General features: G+C 34.9%; 1 protein-coding gene across 1 annotated transcript in view; it reads right to left on the reverse strand.

Annotated features, from left to right (window-relative positions):
- rnf213b (ring finger protein 213b) overlaps positions 1 to 11,458 on the reverse strand; it is a 106,857-nt gene that overhangs the window by 47,062 nt on the left and 48,337 nt on the right. The window contains exons 29-36 of the mRNA XM_061709148.1: positions 11,270 to 11,406; positions 10,945 to 11,043; positions 10,754 to 10,866; positions 9,805 to 9,924; positions 8,186 to 8,232; positions 7,925 to 8,081; positions 5,549 to 5,684; positions 5,024 to 5,212 (exon numbers count right to left, since the gene is read on the reverse strand). Coding sequence (XP_061565132.1) covers positions 5,024 to 5,212; positions 5,549 to 5,684; positions 7,925 to 8,081; positions 8,186 to 8,232; positions 9,805 to 9,924; positions 10,754 to 10,866; positions 10,945 to 11,043; positions 11,270 to 11,406 — 998 coding nt within the window. The remainder of the gene's footprint in view (positions 1 to 5,023; positions 5,213 to 5,548; positions 5,685 to 7,924; positions 8,082 to 8,185; positions 8,233 to 9,804; positions 9,925 to 10,753; positions 10,867 to 10,944; positions 11,044 to 11,269; positions 11,407 to 11,458) is intronic.

Consider the following 11,458-nt stretch of genomic DNA (forward strand, 5'->3'; position numbering starts at 1 on the left):
TCCAAAATTCTCTCTCTTGCGTCTTATCCTTTAATCTTGTTGGTATTTACTAATCATGATGTGTTTTAAACTATTTTTGAACTGTATGATGTTTTTACTTTGTTTCAGATTATCTGGCAAGCTATTCCACAACTTAACCCCTGTAACTGAAATACACATACTTTTAAGTGTTTTAACTGTTGGTTGTTTGAGATTATGTTCCTCCTTAACTCATATTCATCTCTATCCTTAAACAGTTTTCTATGTTGCAGGGGTGTGAATTATTCTTTGCTTTGTATATTATCTGTGCCGTTTTAAATTCAACTAAGTCAGTCAATTTTAGTGCGTTTAATTTCCAGAACAAAACATTTGTGTGACAATAAAATCCTACATTATTTACGATTCTTATTGCTTTTTTTTGCATTAGATAAATGGGATGAAGATTGGTTTTAAAAGTATTTCCCCAAATCTCCACACAGTACGTCAGATACGGTAAAATTAATGAATTATAAAGTATGTATAATGTTTTTAGGTTTAATATGAATCTAGTTTTTCCTAGAATGCCGATACTTTTAGCCAACTCTGATCTAATATGTTTCATGTGGGGTTTCCAGTTAAGATTGTGGTCTATTATTACTCCTAAAAAAGAAAAATCATAGACTCTTTCAAGCTTTACATTATCAATACTTACTTCAATCATTATATCTGAGGGTACCAACCTCTTGCCAAACAGAATAAATTTGGTTTTACTTATATTTAGTGATAGTTTATTTTTATCAAACCACAATTTCAGCTTCCCCAACTCAACTGACAAATCTTCTAGTAGCTTTTGTATATTCTCCCCCGAACAAAATATATTAGTATCATCGGCAAAAATAACGCATTTAAGAATATTTGAGACTGTGCTTATATCATTAATATATAAAATGTAGTGATGCACCGAAATGAAAATTTGTGGCCGAAACCGAAACTGATATTTTTCACCATTGCATAAATCAAATAAATTTGATTTAGGCTTTTAAAAGAAAAAAATCTTTTACAAAATTACAAGGTAGAAAACATTTGTTGAACATAAAAAACTGAACATTTTTTAATTTCCCAGCATTTCTTAAATATTCAAGCAGACATTATACCAGCAAAGAACAATAACTTAAAATAAATAAATTAGCAAAATACATTTTTTATCATTTCAAATGATAAATCAAACTTGTAGCTGAAAGACTTTGCAGATGTTTCCCCTCTAGATATTTGAGCAGAACATTCATTGCAAACAGCCATTCTTGTATTATTCTCTGCCACTCTAAAATACTTCCACACTGCTGACATGTTTGCACCACTTCACTCCACGCTCTTCCACGTTTGATTTCCTCATCTAAACCTGTAATAGATTGATTTATGTTGTTTTGGTTCCACCTGCTGGTGAATGTTAGGTAAAATTCTTATGTGGTTAGTTTTTGGTTGGCCAACGCTTTATGTGGTGCAACAGTTACGGAGCGGCCAGTCTATTTATTTTACAACGCCGTTATTAATTGTTCGGTTTTTTTCCCACTTATTCCACCGAACACCGAAAGTTTTTTTTGCCATTTTCGGCCGAACAATTTCGGTTACCGAACAATCGGTGCATCACTAATAAAATGAATAATTTAGGTCCTAATATTGAACCCTGAGGCACTCCACAGGTTATATCTAAACATGAAGACCTATACTCACCCATCTATACAAACTGCTGTCTGTTTTCAATGTAGCTTTTGACCCAGCTGAACCCCACCCCTCTAATACCATACCGTTCTAACTTTTGCAACAAGATATCGTGATCGATTGTGTCAAATGCTTTCTCTTAAGGTCTATAAACTCCAACTGCATACTGTTTGTGGTCAATAGAGTTGGTTAATTCTTCAACTACATCCATCAGTGCCATTGAGGTGGATCTGTTGCTTCTAAAGCCATATTGATGTTCACTAAGTAACTGTTGCTTTTCTATAAAACTATCCAACCGTTCAGCAAAAAGTTTTTCAAGTATTTTTGAGAACTGTGAAAGCAATGAGATGGGCCTGTAATTTGTGAATAGGTGAATGTCTCCTGTTTTGTATATCGGAATCACTTTAGCAGTTTTCATTTGACTAGGAAAAATACCTGATTTGAATTAGGGCTGCACGATTAATCGTTAAAAAATCGCGATCTCGATTCATGCTTGAACGCAATCTCATTTCCAAATGACGACGATTACATTTTTTTTTTTTTTTTTTTTTTATAAAGATGGCTGCATAAAAAAAGGACTAGGCCTATGTTCTAGGTTGTTGTAGTCCTGTCATGGTCAACTATCATGTTGTCATGTTTGTTATATTTTGTTAATGATTGTGGATTACATTTGGAGAACCATCTACCTTTCTCATCACCTGACACATATTGCACATAAATATTGTTAAAATTGTTATTGTTAAAATTATTTAAAGACAAGAGAGATGTTTATTGTTTTTATGTTCAATGTCAGCTGTTACAGCAAAAAGCAGCCAGAGGAATAATTTGTTGCCTCAGAACTACAGGATCTGTTACAAGTCCCCTTTCTGAAAGGGTGTTCAACTCAGGGAGGAACAAATATTGTTCAATTGTTATTATTGTTTAAATTATTCAAAGGTTTGTGTAAAGAAGACAAGAGATGTTTATTGTTATTATATTTTTGTTCAGCTGTTGCAAAGTTAAAATAATAAGTGCAATACATTTTATATTGGAAAAAAATCGTGAGAGAATCGTGATCTCAATTCTAAGCAAAAAAATTGTGATTCTCATTTTGTCCAGAATGGTGCAGCCCTAATTTGAATGATAGATTACAAATATAAGTTTTTTTGTGATCAAATTTTTATTTCTTTTTTTCCTTTTTCTGAAAAAACAACATAGTGCAAAAAAAAACACCAATACATAACAACAAAAAATGAATAGATAAATGTAATAACAAAAAAAAAAAAAACACAAATACAAAACAAAAAAAAAAAAAAAAAAAACAAAAACAAAAAAAAAGGTAATGCCGATATTATTAAGTATAACAATGCAAAATTAACACATAAATTAAGAGCAAAAATAAATAAAATTTTTTTTTTTTAAAAAAATAAAAAATAAATGAAAATAAAATCATAACCCCAGACATTACCCACCCACCCCCTGGATCCTAGCAGCTTTAAACACATCAATGTGTTTATAATATAACTTTTAACATGGTATACTTAGTTTTCCTTTATCACACTAAATACATAGAAATTATGTATAATGAATAGTTCACTATATCAAAATGTAACCACGACAGAAACTAAATATTTCCAGGCTTATCAAATGCCTTCATACCTGCTGCTGCTTGTTTCTTTTTTTGTAATTAATTATTTTATTTGTGTATGTAACATTTAGTAGTTGAAAACCGATAACCATAATAGTCTTTTTCCAAACATAATATTTTGTATGACATAGATTAACAAAAAAAAATAAAATAAAATACAAATCAATCATCACCCCCACCCACCCTCCTCCCTCCCTCCCTCCTCCCATCGGACCAACCAAATTACGTAATGCCTAATTATTAATTTTTTTACAAATATAAGTTAACGGGTCAACAATATCAATAATTACTTTCTTTATCAGAGTCATATCTATACCTTTCCAGTCAAGAGATGTTTTATTCTTGAACCTATTTACTAAATCAAAAATTTCATTTTTGGTTACATCTCTCAAATAGATTGTCGCTGTATTCCTTTCAATCTGTGGTTTTGTAACACTTTCATCATATGGAATAATTATTTCTTTTGCAAGATTTGGTCCGACTCTGACAAAGAAATTATTGAAACTCTCAACCTGATCATTCATGTTGGTAATTTCCTTTCCATTTTCAATGAAGTAATCTGTATAACCTGTTTTAGTAGTACTATTCCTAATAATTTTGTTTATTATATTCCACGTGCCTTTAATATTATTTCTGTTATTTTCTAGTAAGGTATTAAAATAATTTTTCTTACATTTCCTGATAATACCTGTTAATTTATTTTTATATCTTTTATATCTGATTTCTTTATCGCTAGTTCTATTTTTTATAAAATCTTTATAAAGGATATTCTTTTTCTTACAGGCATTTACCACTCCTTTTGTCATCCAGGGCTTATCCGTGCAGTTAGATTTCTTCATACATTGTGTTTATCATATAATGAAGTAAAGGTATTTAAAAACGAATCATAGGCCAAGTCAACATCATCTGTTACATACACATTGTACCAGTCTTGGGATGCTAGTTCACATTTAAATGCATTTAGAGTTTCTTCCGTTTTCATTCTTTTATATATGGTTATATTAGCATCCTTCTTCCTCTGACAATCACATTCATAAATAACAAAAACTGGCAAATGGTCACTTATATCATTAATTAATAGTCCACTCACCATATTATTTTTCAAATTATTAGTAAATATATTATCAATTAGGGTAGCAGAATGAGAAGTCCGTTCCACATAAAACTCACTCAGGAGACACAAAAGACGTTAACCATGAAAAGTTATCAAAACCGTGAGTTTTTGTGTAATGGCGTGGCTGCGGCGCCGCGTCTAACGTCAACATTAAACAGGAAGTGATACTAGTAGCTGATTGGTCGGTATTTGATAGATCCTATTTTCTGCCATAACTTTTGAATGGTTGACATAAAGACTCGTGGGTGGTTCATCGGACTTAGTTTTGAGTCCTTGACCATAATTGGTGCAAATTATCAGAATCTCCTGATTCTGACATTAAAATAAAAATAAAAACAAAAATTAAAAAAAATATTCCTACAGAAACAATAGCGCCTTCGCACTGTAAGTGCTCGGGCCCTAATAATAATAATAGTAGTATTAGTAATAGTAATAATAACGGATGTATAACAACTCAGTCGTTCCGTGGCACCACCACGGAAAATATTGGTAAGAGGTCGCGGGCATTTCACAGATTTTGTTGATCAGGTTGAGTAGCTCCAAGGAAATGCAAAACAAATAAATATAGAAGATACGAAAAGGTGAGGAAATAAACGGGCCAGTACCTTGTGTTGTGCAGGGGCGTCAGCGTCAGGATCTGTGGATCCTCCAGGATTTCCATCCACAGCTGGATCAGTGCAGGTTGGAGTCTCTCGTCACAGAGCAGGTCCAGGTTGGAGTATCTGTCTGTGAGTTCCAGCAGCTGCACCAGCATCGGAGTCACGGAGGACTGGAGACGCCGCCACAACGTGTGTCTTCAGGAAAAGACACTAGAGTTAGTTTATCAGGTTAGAGTATCTGTCTGTGAGTTCCAGCAGCGGCACCAGCATCGGAGTCATGCAAACACAAGACACTAGTTTTATAAAATGAACTAGTGCAGATACCTTCACCTATAAACCTCCAACTGTGTTACAGTAATGACATGCTAGGTACTTCTTATGATCTCATAATCACCAAATGTGCTGCATTTAGTAAGTAAGTATATACGTAAGTACGTACAAAAGTAAGTAAGTAAGTAGGTAAGATAAGATAAGATTCTCCTTAAGATAAAGATAAGGTAAGTACGTAAGTAATTTGTCGTTTATTCTCACCTCAGAGTCCCCCCCTCCTGCAGGGCCCGGGGTTTTCTGGCCTCCGTCAGAACCCAGTCCTTCGGGTTCCCCATCAGGATTTCTCTCTGCGCCTGGAACTCCGCTAGCCGACCCAACAGAACTCTCTGGAACTCCGCTGTGGAGTACAAGAGGAAATGAGACGCAGCTACGTAAGTAAGTAAGTAAGTAAGTATATATGTTAGTACGTAATTAAGTACATAATAAGTAAGTAAGTAAGTAAGTAAGTACGTAATTAAGTTCATAATAAGTACGTAAGTAAGTAAGTAAGTACGTAATTAAGTTCATAATAAGTAAGTAAGTAAGTACGTAAGTAAATAAGTAATTAAGTTCATAATAAGTAAGTAAGTAAGTAAGTAAGTAAGTAAGTACGTAAGTAAGTAAGTAAGTAAGTACGTAATTAAGTTCATAATAAGTAAGTAAGTAAGTACGTAAGTAAATAAGTAAATAAGTAAGTAAGTACATAAGTAAGTACGTAAGTACGTAATTAAGTTCATAATAAGTAAGTAAGTAAGTACGTAAGTAAATAAGTAAGTAAGTAAGTACGTAAGTAAGTACATAATAAGTAAGTAAGTAAGTACGTAAGTAAATAAGTAAGTAAGTACGTAAGTAAGTACATAATAAGTAAGTAAGTAAGTAAGTACGTAAGTAAGTACGTAAGTAAGTACGTAAGTAATTACGTAAGTAAGTAAGTACGTAATTAAGTTCATAATAAGTAAGTACGTAAGTAAGTAAGTAAGTACGTAAGTAAATAAAGTAAGTACGCAAGTACGTAAGTAAGTACATAATAAGTAAGTAAGTAAGTACGTAATTAAGTTCATAATAAGTAAGTAAGTAAGTACGTAATTAAGTTCATAATAAGTAAGTAAGTAAGTACGTAAGTAAATAAAGTAAGTACGCAAGTACGTAAGTAAGTAAGTAAGTACGTAATTAAGTTCATAATAAGTAAGTAAGTAAGTACGTAAGTAAGTACATAATAAGTAAGTAAGTAAGTACGTAATTAAGTTCATAATAAGTAAGTAAGTAAGTACGTAAGTAAATAAAGTAAGTACGCAAGTACGTAAGTAAGTAAGTAAGTACGTAAGTAAATAAGTAAGTAAGTAAGTAAGTACGTAAGTAAGTAAGTACGTAAGTACGTAAGTAAGTACGTAAGTACGTAAGTAAGTACGTAAGTAAGTACGTAATGTGAGGTAAATTAACCTTTAAACTTGTTTTTGTCCTTCTGAAAACTGTCACATGTTGATCTACTCAGGTTTTGGACTGTCCTGGTTCAATCATTCTACTGTAATGTCATGATTCAATCACACGTTATCACTTCCACCCACTGTCCACTGTTCACTGTCCATATACGGTCAGTTCCTGTCAAGTTTCTCAATAAAAGCCTCATGCAGGAGGAGGGAACTTTGGGGAAGCTCAGGAGTTCTCAATGAGAGTCTTGTTGCTCTGCACTCCTCTGCTCCCCCCTTCTGCAGAAGTGCGTTAAAAGACCATTCCAAGCAGTCTCTGTGTTTTTCCTCGTTACAAACTCATGTAATGCTATTTTAGACCCAACATTTTCTGGTGCCGAAACCCGGGACCCAGATCTGTGGCGTCGGGACAACGTGGGATCAAGTAGCCGCCTAAAACTGTCGACAGCCGTTCCGACTTCAGGACCGGGGCCAATAGGAAATTGGTTCTGCGCCGATCCGAGGTCCAGTGACAGGTCCCCGTCAAGCCAGGAAGGGCATCTGAGACTGGTAAGAGAAACTCCTCTCGATAAATACCTGGGGTATTAAATGTGTTAAAGTATTTTATGGTAAAATACGAGGGTCTGGGACCCACTGTAAAGTCAGGGACTTTCCAACGCCCACGCCCGCGCCCGCCTACTTAAGTAAAGAAGTACGTCAGTAAGTAAGTAAGTTATTAAGTAAGTACGCAAGTAAGTATGTAAGTAATTACGCAAGACACCACCATCCCCACAGGACAATAAGGACATTGATATGAGAATAATGGCTTTGTGAATTATGTTTAACCTGACGCTGTAATTGTTGATAGAATTTTCATTAAAAAAAAATTAAGTTTAAAAAAAAAAATGACGCAGCTGAGCAGATCAACAAACCCTCTAAAAAATAAATAAAAAAATAAAAAATAAAGCAAATAAAATAAATTAAAAAAAAAAATGAAATTTCTTTTTTATATATATATATATCTTAATAAAATAAATATATATGATATATTAAAATATATATGATATATATATTATACTAAAATACACACCTTTTTACCAACATGGTATTAACCATTAATATATATGCAGACAAAAACAAAAAAAAATCCTCTCAGAACTTAAAAACTGAAAGCAAAGCGCTAAGCGTTTACCTCCGATGTGGTTTTGTTCGTCAGCCAGCAGCATCAGCAGGACGTTCATCCTCCTCATCCCTCTGGACGCCACGTTGTCCGGATCCCTCAGCAAACCCACGGCCTTCTGGACGCAGGACCGGACCAGAGAAACGCTGTGGAGACGAGCCACGTCGGCCTGGACGCAACAAACACGTTAAAAACTCACCATGGACGCAGACAAACGGCTTAAAAACACACCAAACTCACGTTTCAGTTCACATTTCTGTCATAATAACTCACATCGCTGTCGTTTCCTGTCGTCTGTTTTTCACCGTCTTTGGTATTTTCTATTGAAAATAAAGAATATGAGGTTATTATTCAAAATAAAAGAAGGGATGGATGGACGGACGGACGGACGGACGGACGGATGGACGAATAATAAACACAATATAATAATAAAAACCTCACATCCACATCATGCAGGACTTGAGCTGATCCTAAAAGTTACATTTCTAAAACAAGCTCATTATTTCAGAAATGTGGTTTTGAGAAATTTGAGAAAGGGCATCGATCATATTCTTGAGGTGGTGTGACACCTCAAGAATGGTTCAATGTGGAGTATGTGAAAAATTATGAATAATCGTCTGTAAAGAAAGTAAACATTATTATTATTATTCTTATTAGGGCCCGAGTACTGACAGTGTGAAGGCCCTATTGTATCTGTAGGAATTGTTCTTTCTTTATTCTTTATTCCGACTAAAGGAGGGTCTTTTTTCCCCCTAAACGTGCCCCAAAAGTCACCAAATTTTGCACCCAGCCAACCTGGTGAAAAATTTGATATTTAATGTTTTACATTAATGGGCGTGGCCTAATGGCTCAACAGCGCCCCCTAGAAAACTTTGTGCCTCAAGCCCCACAATACGGTTTGACGTACATGCACGAACATCGGTACACACCTGTATCATATCGCAGCTTAAAGAAAAGTCAAGTCGAACAGGAAGTCGGCCATTTTGAATTAATTATGTAATTTTGGCGCAATTTATGCCATTCCTTCGGCCGTTAATACGGCCCGAACCGTAACGTGCACCCAGGTGTGTTATGCATCAAAATGTGCGTCTCCATCCTGCGAAGACGCGCATTACTTTTCTCTTTCAAAAGCGTTACGGTGGCGACGCTAGACGCCAAAAAGCGCGCCCCCCCTTCATCTGATTGGTCGATATTTGATAGTTCCTACTTTCTGCCAGAACTTTTGAATGGTTTGACATAGAGAGTCGTGGGTGGTGTCATCTGCTAAATGTCCAGGTCTGAAGAATCTACATACAAGTCATACAAGCTTCCACTGCAGCCTGAACGTGCACAAGGGTGGAGGGCAGTTTATCGCTGCTTGCAGCTTTAATTATTATTATTATCTTTATTATCATTATTATGATTATTATTATTTTATTGTTATTATTACTATTTATTACTACTAATTATTATTATTATTATTGTTATTATTACTATTTATTATTATTATTATTATTATATTATTGTTATATTATTATTACTATTATTGTAATTATTAATATTATTATAATTATTATTATTATTATTGTTGTTATTATTTTTTATTATTATTATACTAGTATTATTATTATTAATAATAATAATAATAATAATAATAATTGTTATTATTATATTAGTATTATTATTATTGTTATTGCTATTATTATTATTAGTATTATTATTACTTTCATTGTTGTATTTTGACTACAGTTGTGATTAAAGGTTTGACACCTCAAGAGGTTTAAGTTTAATGTTATGAATAATGGGCTGTAAAGAAAGTAAAGATAGGCCTTTATTATGGATAACTTCCCGTTGCTGTGGCCGGGCTGCGATCTTTAGGTCCCGGTTCCAGCCCAGCTGGGGGTTGGTCCTACCTGGCGCTGGCGGGGCAGGTTTCAACAGGCTGCTCATCAACGTTCCACAGAAATCCTGCAGGTTCAGACTCATGTCCTCTGGTTCTCTCAGGTCGTCGATGTGAACCGAACTCCAGAATCCTGCGACGCAAAACACACAACATGGTTTTTACAAGTATTATAAACGCAAAAGATAACTGTCTGTGAAAACCCAAGCAGTTTCTGAATTGATTGTAAGCAGTACTCGAGTTGTAAAAAAGAATCAGGGGGGATGGTGGATTTGATCATATGGGGACAGATAATTTGTGCTGATTACAAATAATATATTATAAATAATAGCCAAAATCTTAATAAGAATATTTGTCTTATTTCTAGTTAAAATTTCTCATTTTAGTAAAAAAATCTCATTACACTTAAAACAAGACTCATCACTGGAAAAAACAACAATTTTCACCTGTTTCAAGTAGATTTTCACTTGAAATAAGTAGAAAAATCTGCCAGTGGAACAATATTTTTTTGCTTGTAATAAGAAGATAAATCTTGTTCAACTGGCAGATTTTTCTACTTATTTCCAGTGAAAATTTACTTGATGAAATGACATAAGGGATGGAAAGGAGGGATGGCAGTTTTACAGGGAGGATGATTTGGACCGTTTTTATTTCAGGGGGGATGATTTGGACCGTTTTTATTTCAGGGGGGGATGATTTGGACCGTTTTTATTTCAGGGGGGGATGCCATCCTCCCTCATCCCCCCCTCAACTCCAGTACTGATTGTAACATCCAATCTTACCACCTTCAAAGACACTTACATCACCTTTCTTCCCCATCCTGATGCTCGATTTGAACTTGAGCAGATTTACCTTGACTATGCCTTTATAGCTAAACGAGTTACTGCCAAGCAGTTGAACAAGCTTATAAAGCCACCGATCAGTGTTACTTTATCAATACTCTTAGAAACGGAGTCCCTCACCTCCCTGGAAACCGATGTACTGGGACTGAGTCGGGATCCGTGAAACCTTCACCATGAAAATCACCCAACAGGCCCGACCGTTGGCTGATACGATGCAGTTCATGGTGCAGTACCTGTTGGATAAAAAGACCCGTTACACTAGCAGGTTCATTTCTTACTAAATGTATAAAATAATTAAGTGTGGAACGGACTTTGCTGATGCGATGAGCTCGTCGGAGCACTGGGATTCCTCCAGGTCCATCTGGATGATCAGCATGTGGAGAGACTGGCTGATATCCTGGAGAAAACCCCTGTACAGATACACAAATAACACTTTTGGTTGGTTTTTTGTCAAAAAAAATTATCTTAGGGCACTTTTTTAATTAATTGAATGGATGCGTGAATGGATGAATGGATCTTTTTCAAAGACCAGACCAAATACATAAGTAAACAAATGACCTGAAAGTTCAACTATGTAACATTTGTTGAGCATTTGAGGATTAAGAAATGGACGATACTATTGTGTGAAGTTCGCACCGTATTTTGTTGCAGAAGGAAACTTCAGTATCAAACTGGTGCAGCGACAGCAGGAGGATCCTGTCGGTTTTCATTCCCAAAGCGTTGGCCACGACCCTCACATCGGCTCTAGTCAACAAACTGGAGAACGTTGTGATCTAAGAACCAAAACACAGAAACCGACGTCAAACACTTATGACTCGTGACGGA

The sequence above is a fragment of the Cololabis saira genome, chromosome 19 (assembly GCF_033807715.1).
Source record: "Cololabis saira isolate AMF1-May2022 chromosome 19, fColSai1.1, whole genome shotgun sequence".
Classification (NCBI taxonomy): domain Eukaryota; kingdom Metazoa; phylum Chordata; class Actinopteri; order Beloniformes; family Belonidae; genus Cololabis; species Cololabis saira.